General features: G+C 48.5%; 1 protein-coding gene across 2 annotated transcripts in view; it reads right to left on the minus strand.

Annotated features, from left to right (window-relative positions):
* Nucleotides 1-19,721, minus strand: part of MAP3K9 (mitogen-activated protein kinase kinase kinase 9) — a 91,625-nt gene that overhangs the window by 17,352 nt on the left and 54,552 nt on the right. For both annotated transcript variants that reach the window (XM_070065169.2, XM_070065170.2), the window contains exons 3-7: nucleotides 12,705-12,885; nucleotides 5,321-5,469; nucleotides 3,610-3,785; nucleotides 1,780-2,020; nucleotides 391-513 (exon numbers count right to left, since the gene is read on the minus strand). In XM_070065169.2, the coding sequence (XP_069921270.2) occupies nucleotides 391-513; nucleotides 1,780-2,020; nucleotides 3,610-3,785; nucleotides 5,321-5,469; nucleotides 12,705-12,885 (870 nt within the window). The remainder of the gene's footprint in view (nucleotides 1-390; nucleotides 514-1,779; nucleotides 2,021-3,609; nucleotides 3,786-5,320; nucleotides 5,470-12,704; nucleotides 12,886-19,721) is intronic.

The raw sequence follows: 19,721 nt of genomic DNA on the forward strand, positions 1-19,721 counted from the left end.
AATGCCCTTCCTTAGCAATCATGGGCAAGAGATGGTGATGCCCCAAATATGGCAGGGAGGCCTGGGTTCCCAGGCAGGGTTCCCACCTGTGTCTGCTTCACACACCGAGTTCCCAACCTGCATGGTAATTCAAAGCCACTGTCAGCACCCACACCCCCCTTTGCTGATATCTCACTGAGAGCAAAAGGTAGAGGAGGCAGCAGAGCTAGTGGAGAGACAAGGGGGCAGGCAGAGGGTTTGCGTACATATGTGCATGGGTATACACATTGTCGAGGAGAGGTGGCAGAAGTTATGGATGGAGCAAGCCTGGACCGTTCGGTGGCTGGACAGAGCAGGGGACAGGTGCCCCTGGTGTGTTCTGGCCCCAACCAATTTGGGAAACAGTCTCACACTGGATGGCTCGAAGGCGAGGAATGATGGTGGGGCTTGCAGGAGGGCTGGAGCGGCTGCTGATGAGACTCTTCCTTTTATCCATAGTCGGGGAAGCCTGCACCGTGAACTTGTGCTGGAAATCTGCTTGGGGAAAGACAAACACATGCGTGCGCATTAGAATCTTCCTGTAATACAGTTCACGTGAGAAATCTGACCCTTGCTGGCAGGCCCCAGGGACAGGCCCCAGTTTCCCGAAAAGTTCTTTGTTCACCTGGGAAATGTTCTCTTTCAGAACTGTCTCTTTTTCCCAGAGGGACACAGCAAGAAGGACGTATGAAAAGATGGAAAATTCATCACCCAAGTGAAACTCCATTTTCATAAAACTCTCCATACGGTGCATACAGGTGGGGCCACTGTACCCTGAGAACAGCTTTTTAGCTCCTGAGACATTGTTGATGACATACGAAATTTAAATTCATGATTCACATGAGCTGTGAATTCCTATAACCCCCTTTTCAAGACCAAAGCAGGAGACTGGCTAAGGCCAAGCAGGGTAAGGTTTTGAGGTCCAGCCCCAGGTGGGCACCAGGGCAGCAAGGGAACGGCTGAATGACCCTCATTCTGACATATTCCTGAAGCAGTCACGGTTCAGCACAAGGACTGCAGAGTCACGGCTTGGGGTTTCTGAGTTGCAGTCTCCTCACCTATCCGAGGAGCACAGTAAACAGCCTACAGCTGCTGGCTGGCCAAGTGGCTGCCCCTGACCATGCTCTCCCTGCAGATGGGAAGTGCAGCCTTTATACCGTCACCCAGCAGTGTGCCTAACACTCCGTGCTGTCTGGAAAGCGAACACGTGCAGCCAGGAGACCGGTGAAGGGATCCTGCATGCACCTTCTCTCAGTCTCACTGCAAGAACTCCCTCTCCTACCCACAGGCCATTTCCCCTTGTTCCTTACACTCCTCATAAGCCCGCTTCCCGGGGCCTCGCAGACTCAACACACGGCCAGCACTCGCCTCTCTCCATGGGCACAGCACACACACACACACACACACACACACACACACAGTGTCCCCAAGGCTGTGGTGCCACAGCTGGACCTGTGTTCAGCAGATGGGTGTCTCAGAGGCTAGGTACATGTTACCATGCAAAGTCTCAGCCCCAGGACCTGCTCTCAGCTGTACCCACAGGACTACTGATTCAATCAAACTCTGAGACGACTTCTGTCTCACTGTGACACACACACCCCAGGACCCCTGGAACTGCCCCAAGTCCTACGCTTCCTTCTTCAGGTTTGCTGGCAGGGAGATGAGCCTGTGTGAGCCGCCCGGGGCACCATCCCTTCCCAGGCTGCACTCCCCACTCTTCCCACTCACAGCGGGCCCCACTGTGGGACCCTGGCCACTGACCGGAGGGGAGGCTGATGCGGTTGCCGTCCTTGAGCTTGAGCCGGCTCTTCCTGAACTTGCCCTTGCGTTTCTTCACGCGGGGCTTCTCCTGGCACAGCTGGTGGATGATGATGTTGAGCTCACGCTCCAGGATGTCGATCTCCCGCTCGGCCAGCTCCTGCTCGCGCCGCCGCAGCACCTCCTCCTGGTTCTTCTGCTGCAGCGCAGCCCGCGTCAGCTCCTCCTCCCAGGTGCGCAGCTCCTGCACGGCGGGTGGGCTGTCAGGGTGTGTGCTGGGCACCGAAAGCTCGGGCTGGTGCACCCAGAGGCCCAGGGTCTCCCATGACACCCAGCAGAGAGAGGGGGCTCAACACCTGACACCTGACTGCCTCACATGGTGGGGGAAGGAAGCTCGGAGAAGCAACAGCACAGGGCAAGCCCTAGACACAGCAGCTGAGGGAGCGTCGTGGGCACCGTGTGTGATACACAGGTAACTGCACCAACATCACAGCTATATGGCACTTTTTACCTTATCACAATGCATCTAAATTAGGAGTATGGCACGGAGTGCACGCTTGACAAAGGTCACCTATTATGAGAACGGGTGTGATTTCTCCCTCCCACCCTCACCCCTTATCTGTGAGGGATTCTTTCCAAGAGCCCCTGTGGGGGCCTGAAATGCGGCGAGTACCAAACCCCATATCCACTGTGCTTTTTCCCTTCAAAAGTTTGTGGGGAAATGGAATTAAAAATTTAATTTGATGCCCCTAAAATTTGAAATCCTTGTATAATTTTCTCGTAATGCACATTTACCATGAATTGAAGACTCCCCTTGTATATATGATTTCACAATTTTTTACACCAGAATAAACATGTCTTGCAGTTCTATTTTTCCACAAATTTTTGAAGTTCCCTCATACACATACCTATGATAAAATTTAATTTATTAATGAGGGACAATAAGAGATTAACTGTAACTGATAATAAAATATTTTATAATTACAATTAATTATTCATATTATTACATTTATTTTAAATATTTAATATATTATATTTATTTCATTATACTATATATAACACATTTATTATTTTATATTTATTTTAATTGATTTATTAATTATTTTAATATATTATATATTATATACTATTATATTTAATGTAATATTTAAATATATATTTTATTATTGCAATTAATTGATTACATCATTAATTAATTATTAGTACAATTAAAATAGTAACTATAATAAAAGTTATTTTAAATTTATGAATCATTTCTCTGGAATTTTCCAATAAATATTTTCAGGTCACAGTTGAAAAGAATGCACTAAGTCTATGTGACCCTCCCTTAAGGCCCTCTCTGTCCCCTTAGAGGTAGCGCTGCCCCTGGAGTACAGGCCACAGATGTGCTCAGAGTTGGCCTGCGACTGGACACGGACTGCCAGGGCGGGGGGCGCTGCGGCAATGGCCTCTGGAACAGAAAAGCAGATCACCAGTCGGCTAGCAGTTGTCTCCCATGGTTGGTTTCAGCTCAGGGCCTTTCCACAAAACATGCAAAATGCCAAAGAATTTCAGACCCATAGTGCTTCTGCCCCATACTCTTGTTCCTGCACCAAAAGATGCTCTGGTTCTCGATGCTGAAGTTATCCCAGTACTGAGTGAGCCTTCCTCTACGTAGCCCTGCTCATGTTACCAGCTGGTGGGGGGAGATGCCCCACCGGTCACCACCCAACGGTGCTCCTCCTCTGGTTTGGACACTTTAGGTCCTGTCAGAACCAGGGAGCTGGGTCGGCTTGGCCCAGAGCTCCCGGCAGGAGCTGGCTGACTCAGTGCATGCTTTCTCTTTCTTCTTACCTTCTCTTTGGCCCTGAGTTGGTCGAACATCTCCTGAATCTCATGTTTCCAGTCATCCTGCAGGCAGTGGAAGGAGTCCTTGGGCATTTCAAAGAAACCAGACTCCTCTATGGTAGTTAGCTGGTCCAGGATATTTGTGAAAGACGGTCGTGAATGGGGGTCGGGGTTCCAGCAGTCTGAACGGAACACAGATGGAAGAAGAAAGCAGGAACGGGCAGAGGCAAACACAAGACTTAGGACCTTACGGGAACTCAATTACCACAGAATTCCCTCTCCTTTCTCCTCCCAGAAAGAGACTGACATTTAAATAACCCCAAGTAAGGCTCAGGTTACAACCCGAGCTGCCTACCAGCATGGTCATAAGGAGTGAAACGGGGGAAGAAACAGCAATTCTGCACTGGGCAGGTTCTGACTGTGCATTAAGCTAAGAACAGGTCCAGGGCAGTACTCAGGTGAAGGACCACTACCTCAGTGCACCATGTCACTGCACGATGCCGAGCCCTGACCACACCCTGGCCTCTATCTCACATGAATCAATGGGCTACCCTTTCACACTTCAATGGGATAATGAGGCAAAAGATAAAAGCATTAAAGCAGAAGTAAGGAAAAGTAAGTTCTTTCTAATCCCAGCTCAGACAGTAACCATTGGGGTCGCCACCTGTCCATTTAACTTCTCTGGGCTTTGGATTCTCACTTACAAAATTACAGGGCTTGAGGGTTATGCCGCTGTCTGCTGTGCCAGTATCCCCTATGGGAGCCAGTTCAAGTCTTGGCTGCTCCACTTCCAATCCAACTCCCTTGCTGATGTGCCTGCGTCTGGGAGAGCAGCGGAGGATGGCACAGGTGCTTGGGTTCCTGCACCCACGTGGGAGACGCAGATAAAGCTCCTGGTTCCTGGCTTTGGCCTGGCCCAGCCCTGGTCACTGGGATTATTTGGGGAGTGAACCAGCAGATGGAAGATCTCTCTCCTGTCTCTGTCTCTCCCTCTCTTGCTGTAACTCTTTCAAATAAAAATAAATCTTTTTAAAAAATGGTGGGGTTTGACTACTTATATTTATCTATCTATTTATTTATGTAAATATATATTTATTTGAGAAGCAGAGGGACAGATGGAGAGCTCCTATCTGCTGGTTCACTCCCCAGATGCCTGCAACCGCTGAGGTTGGGCCAGGCTGAAGTCCTCCCAGGCCTTCCATGTGGGTGGTACGGACACAACTACTTGAGCCGTCACCACTGCCTCTCAGCGTAGACACTAGCGGGAAGCTGGAATCAAAGCTGGAACTGGGACTGCAATGTAGGGTGTGGGCATCTTCAACAGTGTCTTAAGTACTGCATCCAGTGTCCTCCTGCTAGAAAACTTTGAGCGTTCCTTTCTTCTCTAATGTTCTTCATTTCTATATGTGAAACATTCAGCAGTCCTGGAATAAAAGCTGTTCTATATTCTAGGTTTGTACTAAGTAACAACAGACTGAAGTGCTGGTCGGCAGGCTTTGGTCACTGAGCTAACGTCACAGTCCCTGGAGAAGGGCGGAAGTGCCTGCAGCAGCAGGGGTGCAGTATACTGCAGTAGCCCTAACAGCCCACAGCCTTCCCCCCTGGGTGATCCGTATTTCGCCCCCTCTTTCAGTAACAGATCTTGTGGCACTGGCTGAAAACAAGTGGCTGTAGGAAGGTGGCTGTCTCCAGGTTTGTCAGGCCAGTGATTACTCACCCTCCATGAGTTTGGCGAAAGGTTCTGGGCACGTGGAAGGAATAGGAAGGGCGAGTTTGTTCATGGCCACTCCATAAGCTACAGCCAAACCATCGATGCCTCGGAAGGGCACCTCGCCGGTCAGCAACTCCCAAAGCAGCACCCCGTAGCTAAGGGAAGGAAGGAGACAGCTTTATGTAGGAAACTCATGGGCACCACCTCACAGAAGTAGGGGCTCCTCTGAGCACCCCATGTTCTCACCGACACACAGGCAGACTAGCAAAATGGACACGATAACGTGCTCAACACAAAAGGGAAGCCGCAGAAACTAGGAGCTACCAGCAAAACCCCTGGGGTGAAGCACACTTGTTTTCAGTCTTCCACCATTCCTCAGCTATGTGACCTTGGACAAGTTACTATAGCTCTCTAAGCCTCCAATTCATCACCTGTAAAGTACAAATGACACCACCAATCTCCCAAAGCTGTCATGAAATTTAAAAAACACTATACTGTTTTAAGTAAATGCTCAATGACCACAACTATTTTTTTTTTTTTTTTTAAGATTTAACGATTTTTCTGAAAGGCAGAGTTACAGAGAGAGAAATCTTACATGCACTGGTTCACTCTCCAAGTGGCCAGGATGGGCCAGGCCAAAACCAAGAGCCTGGAACTCCATCGGGATCATCCACATGGGCGGCAGGGGCCCATGCACTTGGGCCATTGCTTTCCCAGGTGCATTAGCAGGGAGCTGGATTGGAAGTGGAGCATCAGGGACTCTAACTAGTGCTCATATTGGATGCTGCTGCACCACACCACTGGCCCCAGTCACAGTTCCACTGCTGCTGCTGCTGCTGTAGTTAATGAAGTAAGCTGGGAGAGGAGGTAGCCTCCCAGTCATAAAGCTTTATGTCTTAAGAAAACTTCAGCTTTTGTCACAGATACCCTGCTGGTTTTTTTTTTTTTTTTTTTTTAAGCTTTGGAAAAGCAGAGCTGACCACTCAACAGATTTTGCTCCTGCAAAAGTTTTCTCCAAATGCTCACTTAGCTGAATAGACTCCTGCATCCGGATCGGTGTGAATGGGTCCTTAGCAGAGACCTGTGCCTAATTCAAAGGGAGAGTTTCCCAAGGGTGGATGGCATTGGTGGGGCAGCAGCAAAAACTTCAGTGTACCCTTCCTGCCTTTCAGGTCCACATGAAGGATTTCTTTTCTCATGTCCTGCGGGTCAAAGCTTAATGAAAAAATTATTTTATGAATTCACAATCAAAACCAGTCAAAATAAGTAGCATTCAATCCTTCCAAGAGTAAGGGGGTTAAAAAAAAAAGGAAGAAAAAAACCAATAAGGTTATCAAGTCAGAAGAATGCCTTTCCTTTTTCAATACCAACCTCTAATTTCTTATAATACTCAACATTAGTTTACAGCCAGAAACAAAGTTCATGTTAATGAAAAATACTAAAAAACCTGCCAATGTATCACAACACCTTGTATGACCAGATTGCTAAAGCACTTTACAAACACCAACTTGAACCCCTACAACAAGCCTATGATATAAGTATTGTTTTGTAGACAAAGAAAGCAAGCTCTAGATAGGTACAGTTGCACAGACTCAGTACATGCACAGAGCACTGCATGGTGGACCCTGGACCAATTTTCCATTCCTTCTCTCTAGAATATCTTTATTTCTTTGTCTGGTAGACTCTAATCTTCCTTCAAACTCCAACTTAAATGTCCTACCATTCATTCATTTAAAACATCTGCTAAATATTTACTTTGCTTCAAGCTCAATGCCAAGCACTGGGGTACAGACTGGAAGACAGATCCTATCCATTACAAGATTAGTGAGTGGGATGGAATACATGGTAATGGGTCATGAGAGAGATCCCATGAGGATGCACGGGGGCAGGACAGGGACAGAAGAGATTGGCCCGTGCACTACATGCAGGCTGCTAAGTGAGGGAAGAGGGTCAGTGCTCCAGAGACGGGGTCAGCATATACAAAGACAAAGGCTGCAGAGCACGAGCCTTCCCTCAAAGGCTCCCCTGCAGTTGGGCCTGGCCCCAAAGATGAGCAATGCGCTGAGCAGTATGTCAGGGCACCGGGAGGCTGTGGATGGGCCCTGGCCAGTCACCTTGGACAATGGCTTTTCACCTGGGGTATCCAAACACTTATCTCTTGACTTGGTTAGACAAGTAGCTGGATTTGGATCACAGGCTGCTGGGAACAAGCCTGAACACTCTGGGAAGTCTCCCCTGACACTCCAGGGGTTCTTCAGCCCTTGTCTGGGCTGCCCTGGGTTACTGTTGCCTGTTCACCGCCTATGGGCTCCTAAAGGCCGGCACAGTAGTTTTTAGCCTTTGCATTCTCAGGGCCTGGCCCAGGCTAGGGTACATAGCAGGCACTCACAGATAGGTTCGACGCGGGGTGTGTATGGGAATGAACCCATGGTCAGATGGTTTTGAGGGCTATGCTGGCTGCTCTAGAATAATCCTCAAACACCATCAAGAATTACACTGGTGCACTTCCTGCCAAACCTTTCAGGCAGTAGCCATGCTGGGCAGTTTCAACCAAGTGACCTCCCAGATGCCTCCACACTGCTGACCAGATTCCAGGTGACAGCTTCCCATCCTCAGTCACTTGCTCTTGGCATTGGTGCACCTCCACCTTGGAGAACACAAAGGTCCCCTTTCTTCCCTCTAGACCTAGATGCCTGGTGTCTGAGCCCCAGCGACTTGCACAGACAGTAGGGGGTCTCAAAGAACCAAATGTGTCCTGGTTGTGTCCTTGGAGATGTCTCGGCCTCCTGGCAGAGGGGGCTTCCCCGAGGCCAGCTCTGCTCTTACCTGGCTTACTCCTTTGCTCATCTGCATTCTGCTCCATTTGAAGGGTTCTACAGCTAAGAGAAATGTGACAGCTGCTGCTCAAGCAGGGAGAAATGCTACCTAAGAAAGATTTAAACAGACTTGAGTCAAATGACTACTTCATCACTCATCAGCCTTGTGTCCTTGGAGAAGCATCACCCATACGACAACAGCAACTGATTTGGGGTTTTCCTACAAGCTATTCCCTTTAAAGAGAATAATTTCTTTCCTTTAAAAATTTTTTTAAAGATTTATTTTATTTATTTTAAAGACAGAGTTAGAGAGAGAGGTAGAGACAGAGACAGAGACAGAGACAGAGACAGAGACAGAGAGAGAGAGGTCTTCTACCCATTGGTTCACTCCCCAAGTGGCCACAATGGCCAGAGCTGAGCCAATCTGAAGCCAGGAGCCAGGAGCTTCTTCCAGGTCTCCCATGTGGGTGCAGGGGCCTAAGGATTTGGGCTACACTCTGCTGCTTTCCCAGGCACATTAGCAGGGAGCTGAATTGGAAGTGGAGCAGCCAGGACTTGAACTGGTGCCCATCTGAGATGCCGATGCTGCAGGCCTGGGCATTAATCCACTATAACACAGCGCTGGCCCCGAGAGTAGAATAATTTCATGAGGCACCTCTCACAAGCTTGCAGGATGGGCAGGTGCAGGGCAAGACTTGGAGATGAGTCTTACAACAAAGGCACTCTGGGTTAAAGCTAAAGGTCCCACCTTACTCCTCCTATGAAGGACAAACACCCCCTGCAATGACCACATCCTCCCCACGTCTGTCAAGGTGAGAAGATGCTGTGTTGGGCATTCATGCTTTCCCTCTCCCTAAGCATGTGTCTGGGAGCCTAGGCGATCCTGTCCAAATAATCACCAGCAGAAACCTCCAGTGTGACAAGATCTGAGCGAGGTCAGGGTCAGGCTGGGGGAAGAGGCCAAGCAGGAACACATTCTGGAAACATCATGGTTTACCCCAAATAAAGCTTAAGGGAATGCTAGAAGTGGCAAATGGCAGACTTCCCCCCACATGCATTCTCCCCCTCTTCCATAAGAAGGGTGTTGGCTGGGCACAAAGCTGTCCTGCTACAGCCTACGGACGCCTGCCTCTCTGGAGCCAGGTGTGCCCACATAACCAGTGCAGACAATGGGTGTGCAGAGACATGTGCAATTTCTGGATTGTCTTCACATTAAAGACAAGCTGCTTGCCACGAACAAGGTCTCTTCTTTTTCTGAAGACTAATACAGAAGTAACAGTCACCCCATTTTACCCAACGCACTGAGGGAACCTGGGTTCCTGGATGACCCTATGCAACACAGATGCCCGGCCAGCCAGGGCTGGCTGGACCATACCTGGGAAGAAAAGAATGCTTCCATCTTATTTAAGCCTCCATATCTGAAGGTCTCTTGGTAATAGTAGCTTAGCTTAATTTATATACTAATTGACTTCCTTAACATATGGTCAAGAAAAGAAACTATTAAAATCAAAAATATATAACTGCTATTTTTACAGATCAAAACATTAAATGTCAGTATACAGCTCAACCTGATGAGATTGGGTCAGACTTTTTAAGGAAACGAAAACTTATTTTTTCCCATTAGCTACTTCATCTGGTAGTTAATGTATGGTGAAATAAGATTAACATACAGAGCTACAAAACATCACTGAGAGAAATTAAAGAAGCTTAAATAAATGGAAAGATGTCTTATATTCACAGGTTGGAAGACTTACTAGATGTTAAAGGTCCCCAAAGTAACACACAGATTTAACACAATTCCTATTAAAAACTCAGTTGCTTATTTTGGAAAAATTGACAAAAGGATCGTAAGTAAATGTAATAAACTCAAGATGGCCAAAATAATCTTGAAAAAGAAGAAGAACACCACTTACTACGAAACTACAGTAGTCAAGAAAGGGTGGAATGGCCTCAGGATAGACATGTGGGTTAAAGGAGCAGGCCTGAAAATCCAGAAATAAACCCTTACATCTCTTGTAAATACATTTTTTAAAAGGATGACATGACAACTCAATGAGAGAAGAGCAGTCTTTTCAATAAGCACTGCTGTGACAACTGAATAATCACATGGAAAATAACAAAGTTGGACTCCTACCTCAAACCACATATAGAAATATATTCACCATGGGCCAAAGACTGAAATATAAAAGCTAAGATTACAAAATTCTTAGAGGAAAACATAGTTATAAGTTTTAGATTTGAGTATGATACCAAAAACAACAAGAAAAGAAGAAATAGAAACTGGACTTGATCAAAATAAAAAATGTCTGTTTCAAAACACCATCAGAGGAGCTGGCACTGTGGCATAGCGGGTAAAGTCACTGCCTATAGTGCCAGCATCCCATATGGGTGCCAGTTCGAGTCCTGACTGCTCCTCTTCTGATCCAGCTCTCTGCTATGGCCTGAGAAAGCAGTAGAAGATGCACAAGTCCTTGGGCCCCTGCACCCATAGGGAGACCCAGAAGAAGCTCCTGGCTCCTGCTTCGGATCGACATAGCTCTGGCCATTGTGGCCAACTGGGGAGTGAACCAATGGATGGAAGACTTTTCTCTCTCTGCCTCTCCTTTTCTCTGTGTAACTCTGACTTTCAAATAAATAAATAAATCCGCATCCGCATGGGAGAACCAGATGAAGCTTCTGGCCCCTGGGTTTGGATCAGCCCAGCTCCAGCCATTGCGGCCATTGGGGAGTGAACCAGCAGATGGAAGACCTACCTTTACCTCTCTCTCTCTCCCTGCCTCTGCAACTCTGCCTTTCAAATAAATCTTAAAAAAAAAAAAAATGACAAGGAACCCAAACACTGAGTTGGCAAAGGATTTGAACAGATATTTCTGCAGAGAAGATATACAAATGGCTAATAAAAACACAAAGAGATAATCAACATAATTAGTCATTAGAGAAATGCAAACCACAACCACCAAGATATCCCACTGCATACCCACAGACGGTTACAATTAAAAAAATATTAAGTGTTGAAAAGATGTAGATAAATTGGAACCGTGGTTCATTGCTAATGGGAATGCAAAATGTTACCACTGTGATGAAAATGTTTGGTGCCTAAAACAGTTAAAACACAGATTTACAATATGACTCAGCAATTCAACTCCCAGGCTTATACCCAAGAGAACTGAAAATATATGACACAAAACCTTATGTGCACAGTGGCATTATTTATAACAGACAAAAAGTGAAAACAACTCAGTGTTCATAAACTGATGAATGGACAAACGCTGTCTGTCTATGCAATGACATGGCTAAGCAATAAAAAGAATGAAACTCTGATGTTAGCTACAACATGGATGAACCTTGAAAATATTATGCTAAATCAAAGAAGTCAGTCATAAGCAACTCAATATTGCATGATTCCATTTACGTGAAATATCCAGAACAGGAAAATCCAGAAAGACAGAAGGTAAACTAGTGTTTGGAAACAAGGAAATAGTAGTAGAAGGGATTGGGGAACCAGGGAAGTTGGTATGAGATTTCTGTTTTTGGGTGATAAAAAGGACCTGGAAATAGATACTGGTTGTAGTGGGTTGAGTCATAGCCTTAAACATGTGTGTCCACATCCAAATACCTAGATCTACACTTGGAAAAGAACCTCCCCTACAGTGTCTGGAGACTGTGTCCCTGTCAACACTTCTGGTGTCCAGAACTACAAAAAATAAGTCTCTTGCTTTAGGCTTATGGTGATTTGTGACAACAGCTCTAGCAAATCAGTAGCAATGTGATCACAATGACTGACTTACACAAATGTGTGTAAGCAGTGAACTTTATTGTGTATGAATAGTATCTCAGTAAAGCTATGTCTAAAAACATATGCACACATGTAACCTCATGCACCAACGTACAACGGTGATGTAAAGTCTTGTCTTTTGTATACCAAGTGATGCTGTGGTTCCACATCCATGAGGATGCGTACTCTTCAGCTTCTCATCCCCTCAGTGGGGACAGGTCCTTGTGACCTTCTAGGCTGACATCAGCTAGGATGACAGCTGGATCATTTCTAGTCTGTGGCTCCGCAGTTCTTGATGCAAGCTTGGGACCCACTTTTGCCCATTTCCAGACCAATGTCCAAAGACAGAGCCTTGATTAAAAGAATACCTAAGTGGATAACCTTTCCTGTAGACTACCAAGAAAAAAAGATAGCACAAAGAATACTCCTCAGCTCAAGAGCTCACAGGAAGTGCCCTGGGTTAACCTCCTCCCCAAGTCTAACAGTAACAGAACACGGCCAAATAAGCCAGGACATTCTTGATGAGTGCCCTCATTATCCTGCAGCCAAAGATGGGAGTACACATTGTCCCTGAATCCACCGGCCTTCCCTAGGGAGCAGACACCGACACAACATACTGTACCCGCCTCAGCACTGGAGGGAATTTTCTGGTAGATGAAACTGTCCCCTGGCAATGTGGGAGTTGGCACTGACTGTTCTAAAGGAGTCACTTAGTGCAGCCTCAATTCTTCGAGTTCTGAAGCTTGCATGCAGCCAAAACAGATGCAGGGAACATCACCCCTGTGCCTGCAGCCCTTACCTCCACACGTCACTGCCTTTGGAAAACATGGAGGCTCGAATGACTTCCGGAGCCATCCAAGCGTAGGTCCCTGCCGCGCTCATCTTCGTGGTTCGGTGCCATTCCCGGGCCAAGCCAAAATCAGTGATCTTCAGAATCTTGTTGCTCAGGTCTCCATTCTCCACCTTCTGAAGGATCAATACTGGGCAAGAAAGGAGAACAGGAGAAACCAGAGTACATGAATCACAGGGGATCCACAGGATACAGAGCCCTCTGTCACCGTCCTGGTGCCTCCTGCAGGAAACACCTACAGCGCCACCTCTTTCATGCCATGGATTTTGCGGTCATTATCTCTAATTCTCACAAGAACTTTATGTTCTACAGTAGACACTGAGTCTCCTGGAATTCAGAACACAGAACTTCTGAGACGGAAGGAAGGAGGGGAGGGAGGCGGGAGGGGAGGGAAGGAAGGAAGGAGGGGAGGGGAGGGGAGGGGAGGGGAGGGGAGGGGAGGGGAGGGGAGGGGAGAGGAGGGAGGCAGGTTGGTTCTCCCTCACCCCTGCCTTTAAGTCCACAAGGCGAGTGTTGTTTTTATTCATTTGACAGGTAGAAAGACAGAGACATAGGACAGACAAAACTTTTTTAAGCATCCTGCTGATGGCCCTGTGAAAGAGGAGCTGGGAGTCTCACCAGCTGCAGGGCTTCCTGTCTGCCCAGCACCCCTGAGCTATACCCATTTGCAGATCATGGAGACTGGAGGTGCACACTGGATTTTCAAGGTTCCATACAATGTCTGGGCAGTATCCATGAACCATTATTTTTAAATTGTTTTTATTTATTTGACAGGTAGAAAGAGACATAGGACAGAGAAAGCACCTATCCACTAGTTCACTCCTCAAACACCCACAATGGCTGGGAACTCAATCCAGATTTCTCATGTGGGTAGCAGGAACCCAACCACTTCAGCCATCACCAGCTCCTCCCAGGATCTGCACTGGCAGGAAGCTGGAGTCAGAAGCCTGAGCTTGGTACCCAACCCAGGCACTCTGACATGGGACGCTGTGTCTCAACAGCTACCTGGAACGCCCACACCCTTACACTACTTTAACCTCCTCAGAAAGCATGACTATTGGACTCTGAGGCCTAGGCATAATCTGGGAATTCATCCCCACCCACTGAGAAGTGTGGCCCAATGGGGAGGCCAGAGGTACACACATGTTCACACATATGATGCCATGAACATGCCCTGGGAAGGAGGAACTTGTAAAATGAAGTAGTTATTCCCTGGGCCCTGTCTCCCAAGTTCTAACCAGGAAGCCCAGTATGGAAGGCCCCCTGGCTCTCCTGGGGCAGCAGCTGAGGCCCCCACATGACAGTCAGACCTCATGAGAGGCAACTTCATTTTAAAAAGAACAGAAACACAAATTGACTAAAGTGCTATCAGTGACACCAGGAACTCTGTGTGAGTGGGCAGCCCCTGGGATACGTGGATGCCAAGCCTCCATTTCACAGGCGGGATGGTCCCAGAGGCCTCAAGCAAGCACCAACTGTCATGGGCCAGACACTGAGTCTCCTGGAATTCAGAACACAGAACTTCTGAGACGGAAGGAAGGAAGCGAGGGAGGCAGGAGGGGAGGGAAGAAAGGAGGGGAGGGGAGGGGAGGGGAGGGGAGGGGAGGGGAGGGGAGGGGAGGGGAGGGGAGGGGAGGGGAGGGAGGCAGGTTGGTTCTCTCTCACCCCTGCCTTTAAGTCCACAAGGCAAGTGTGGGCAAAGGCACCTACTGAGAGCAAAGAGCCACCAGAACAGAAGCCGGCGCTACTCTCTGCGGCCAGTGGGACAGAACACAGACTGGCTCTCAGCCTGTGTGCCGGGTAACTCCAGTGGGCTTCCCATTGGCTCTGCCCTCGGCAGGGGCTGTATTTACCCCGTGGGCTGGGATGGGACTCCGGAGGCTTCACCTGTGTCTGTCACTGGTGTCTGCCTTAGGAGACCTCTGAGCTCCAATTCCTCCAGTATCTACGGAAAGCCATCTGCTGTGGTGGTTCTCTGGGTGCTAGGAGGGAGCCATGGGTCTTTGAGGGCAAGGATCTAAGGCAGATCCTCAAGTCATGCAGATCCCCTCTCTGTTGCAGGCCCTCCACAAAGTCCCCTGAACTGCTGCATACGTGGGCCCAGGCTCCAGCTCTACTCACTTCTCAGAAAATCGGCAGTACTCAGGGCTTGCTGGCAGCTCTGGGGCTGGAGGCACAAAAGGAAGCAGCCGCTCCCCAACCCCACTGGACGGAGCCTCCTGCCTGCAAACCCCTGCTGCACAGACACAGCCCTCCCGGCCCGGAGCTGCCAGCATCCTGAGCCAGGGCGGGCCTCCCAACGCTTGGGCAGATGGGGGCGGCGTGGGAGGGAAGCAAGAAAAATGAAAGCAAAAACCTTTCTCCACCTCATTCATCAACAAAAAGATTTCCAGAGTGCACTGAGCCTCTCTTGCCCTTCGAATTGCTGGGCGAGTCACACTAAAGAAGTCCCCCGCCCCACAGAGGTGGTCAGCAGCCACTGACAGCATCTCTGAGTGGCCCATGGTGAACCCCTCCCCTGGCAGATCAGATGGGGTCCAGCCTGTCATCTCTGCCCTCCAGGTGGGCTGGGACAGGGGAAATGGGAGGAAGACAATGTTCGTGACAGTGGCCCGTCACGTGGCTCAGAAGGATGGCAGAATGAGGGGGTGAGGTGAGAATCAGCCAGGGACGCCTGCCTGAACGGGGAGGCCTCTGGGTGCTGCAGGTGCAGCCCAGACCCGCCTCATCCCCACCCCTGCTGCTTCCCACTCAGCTGTCCTCAGGCTTGTGGCTGACAGCTCAGGCTCCGGGTGGCGGAATCCCTGTAGGAAGCCCTGGCCTAGGACCCTCCCCTCATCAAAGACAGGCTGTAAGCACAGGCCGGCGGCAGTCCTGGCTGAGGGTCCAATCCATGCTTCTCAGGAACCATGTCCTGGCACACTGGCATCTATATCAGGCCGCTGTTGCCACTGACAGACAAGCACCAGTGTGCAAAAGCTTAGGCTTTTCAAAACTGAGATGAAATCCACAGAACATAAAATTAACCATTTAAAGTGAACAGCTCAGGGGCTGGCACTGTGGCATAGCGGGTTAAAGCTCTGGCCTGCAGTGCCGGCATCCCATATGGGTGCCAGTTCAAGACCTGGCTGCTCCACTTCCGATCCAGCTCTCTGCTATGGCCTGGGAAAGCAGTAGAAGTGGGAGACCTGTAAGAAGCTCCTGGCTCCTGGCTTCGGATCAGCCCAGTTCTGGCCATTGTGGCCACTTGGGGAGTGAACCAGCAGATGGAAGACACCTCTCTCTCTCTGCCTCTCCTCTCTCTGTGTAACTCTGATTTAAAAATAAATAAATAAAAATTAAAAAAAAAAATAAAGTGAACAGCTCAGTGGCATTTAGTACATTCACAAAGCACAACCAACCTCCACCTCCATCTAATCCCAAAACATTTCCATTGGGAACATGTGGGCTCCCATGTGGGCAACGGTTTGAGTCTCGGCTGCTCCACTTCTGATCCAGCTCTCTCTACGGCCTGGGAATGCAGCAGAAGATGGACTGAGTCCTTGAGCCCCTGCGCCCATGTGGGAGACCTGGAAGAAGCTCCTGGCTTCAGATTGGCTCAGCTCAGGCTGTTGTGGCCATTTGAGGAGTGAATCAGCAGGTGGAAGTTCTCTCTCTCTCTCTCTGGCTTTCAAATAAATAAATAAATCTTTAAAAAAAAATAGAATACTATGGCCGGTGCTGCGGCTCAATAGGCTAATCCTCCGACTGCAGCGCCGGCACCCGGGGTTCTTGTCCTGGTTGGCACACCGGATTCTGTCCCGGTTACTCCTCTTCCAGTCCAGCTCTCTGCTCTGGCCCGGGAGTGCAGTGGAGGATGGCCCAAGTCCTTGGGCCATGCACCCGCATGGGAGACCAGGAAAAGCACCTGGCTCCTGGCTTCGGATCAGCGTGGTGCGCTGGCCGCAGCAGCCATTAGGTGGTGAACCAACGGAAAAAGGAAGACCTTTCTCTCTGTCTCTAACTCTGCCTGTCCAAAAAAAAAAAAAAAAAAATATATATATATATATATATATAGACTACTACATTCATTTTTCTTTAAAAGGCAGAGTGACAAAGGAGAGAGGAAGGAAGAAAGGGAGGGAGAGAAAAAGAGGGAGGAAGAGAACAAGAGAAGAGGGAGAGAGGGAAAGAGGGAAGGTGGGAGAGGGAGGGAGAGGGAAAGGGAGAAGGAAAGGGAGGGAGGGAGAGGGAGAGAGAGGGAGGAAGGGAGAGGGAGAGAGGGAGGGAGAGAGGGAGAGGGAGAGAAAGGGAGGGAGAGAGAGATAGAGAAAGAGGAGGGAGGGAGGGAGGGAGGGAGGGAGAGGGAGAGGGAGAGAAAGGGAGGGAGAGGGAGAGAAAGGGAGGGAGAAAAAGGGAGGGAGGGAGAGAGAGAGAGGGAGAGGGAGAGAAAGGGAGGGAGAGGGAGAGATAGAGAAAGAGAGAGGGAGGGAAGGAGGGAGAGAGAGAGAGGGAGAGGGAGAGAAAGGGAGGGAGGGAGGGAGAGAGGGAGGGAGGGAGGGAGGGAGAGGAAGGGAGAGGGAGGGAGGGGGAGAGAGAGGGAGGGAGGGAGGGAGGGAGAGGAAGGGAGAGGGAGGGAGGGGGGAGAGAGGGAGATGGAGAGGGGGAGAGGGAGAGAGGAAGAGGGAGAGAGGAAGAGGGAGGGAGAGAGGGTGAGGAGGAGAGGGAGGGAGAGGCAGAGAGGGAGGGGAGAGGGAGGGAGAGAGAGAGGAAGGGGGAGGGAGAGAGGGAGAGGGAGGGAGAGGGAGAGAGGGAGGGAGGGAGAGAGGGAGGGAGGTAGAGAGGGAGGGAGGTAGAGAGGGAGAGAGAGAGGGAGGGAGGTAGAGAGGGAGGGAGGTAGAGAGGGAGGGAGGTAGAGAGGGAGGGAGGTAGAGAGGGAGAGAGAGAGGGAGGGAGGTAGAGAGGGAGGGAGGTAGAGAGGGAGGGAGGTAGAGAGGGAGAGAGAGAGGGAGGGAGGAGAGAGAGAAGAGAGAGGCTGCCTCTATTACTGGTTCACTCGCCACATGGTTTTAACAGTCAGGGCTGGGCCAGCCCAAAGCCAGAAGCCCAGAACTCCATCTGAGTGCTCCCACTTGGACTATCTTCTGCTGCCTTCCCAGGAGCATTAGTAGGGAACTGGATCTGAAGTGGAGCAGCCAGGACTCAAACGGGCACTCCAAACATGGGAGGCTTAACCTGCTGCACCACATGGTGACCCTGTTAACTTCACATATATGAAATCATATTGTATATGTCATATGTGTTTCATTAAGCAAAAATATTTTCAAGGATCAACCCCATTACAGGTTATACCAGTAGTTCCTTCCTTTCCATGGTTGAGTAATATTCCCTTGTGTGTGTATATATTTATATATATATATAAAAATAAATAAATTATTCCCCTGTGTATGTATATATTCCCTTGTGTGTATGTATGTATATATATGAATAAATGTGTATATATATATATATATATAAATATATATAAATTCCACTGATAGACATTTAGGTTGTTTCTACTTTTTGGCAACAGGGCTGCTATGAACATATTTATACACATATCTGTGGACATGTTTTATTTCTTCATTATATACCTAGGAGAATTTCTGTGCAATGGTAATTTTATGTTTAGCTTTTTGAGGAACCACCGAGCTGTCTACAGCAGTTGAACCATTTTACATTTCCACCAACAGAATATGAGAGTTCCAATTCTTCCCCAGTCTTGCCAGCACCTGCCATTTACTATGATCATGATCACTGCCATGTAATACACATGAAGTAGTATCTCATTGTGGCTTTGAGTTGCATTTCCCTACACTCTGCTGAGAACCTTTTTCATGTACTTGTTGGCCATTTGTACTTCTCCAAAAAAAAATGTATGTTCAATTCTTTACCTATTAAAAATAAACTATTTATTTACTTGAAGGCAGACGGACAGAGACAGAGAAACCTCCCATCTGCTAGTTCACTCTCCAAATGCCTGCAACAGCTAGGACAGGGCCAGCCCAAAGCTGTGAGCTCATCCAGCTCTCTCATGTGTAGCAGAAACCCAAGACTTAAACCATCACCTGCTGCCTTCCAGGGTACACATCAGCAGGAAGCTGGAACTGGGAGTGAGGCCAGGACTCAACCCCAGGCACTCCTCTAAGGCATGCAGGCAACCCAACCAGCAAACATCCATTTCTGCCCATTTTTCAAGTGGGTGTTTTGTCTATTTATTAATGAGTTATAAGAGTTCTTATACTAGAACCTTATTAAATAAACTTCCAAATTTTTCCTATTCTGTGGGCTTTCTTTTCACTTACTAGATCATCTCCATTGATGTACAAAAATTTTTCATTTAGATCAAGTCCACTTCATCTAATTTTTTCTTTTGTTCCTCTTGCTCTTGGTAGAAATCTAAGAATTTATTGCTAAATTCAAGATCATAGAAATTTGCCCCCAGGCTTCCTATCAGGGCTCTTATGGTTCCAGCTCTTAGACTTAGATCTCCAATTCCTTTTTTAGTTAATTTTTGCAGGCACATGAGATAGGGGCCCAACTTTGTTATTTTGCATGTGGCTATCCAGTTGTCCCAGCACCTCCTGTGGAAGAGGAAAGCTTTTAAAACAGAGTGTAGAGGCCAGTATTGTGGTTCAGCTGGGAGCTGCCACCTGTGGCGCCAGCATCCCACATGGGTGATGGTTGGTGTCCCAGCTGCTCCACTTTTGATCTGGCTCTCTGCTATGGCCTGGAAAAGCAGTGGAAGATGGTCCAAATCCTTGGGCCCCTGTGACTACATGGGATCCCCGGAAGAAGCTCAAGGCTGCTGGCTTCAGATTAGCCCAACCTCAGCCATTGCAGCCATCTGGGAAGTGAACCAGGAGATGGAAGATCATTCTCTCTTGCGCGCTCGCACTCTCTCCCGCTCTCTCTCTCTCTCCCTCTGCCTCTCTGTAACTCTGCCTT

Source organism: Oryctolagus cuniculus, chromosome 20 (genome assembly GCF_051225735.1).
Source record: "Oryctolagus cuniculus isolate XC-2025 breed Fujian yellow rabbit chromosome 20, ASM5122573v1, whole genome shotgun sequence".
Lineage (NCBI taxonomy): Eukaryota > Metazoa > Chordata > Mammalia > Lagomorpha > Leporidae > Oryctolagus > Oryctolagus cuniculus.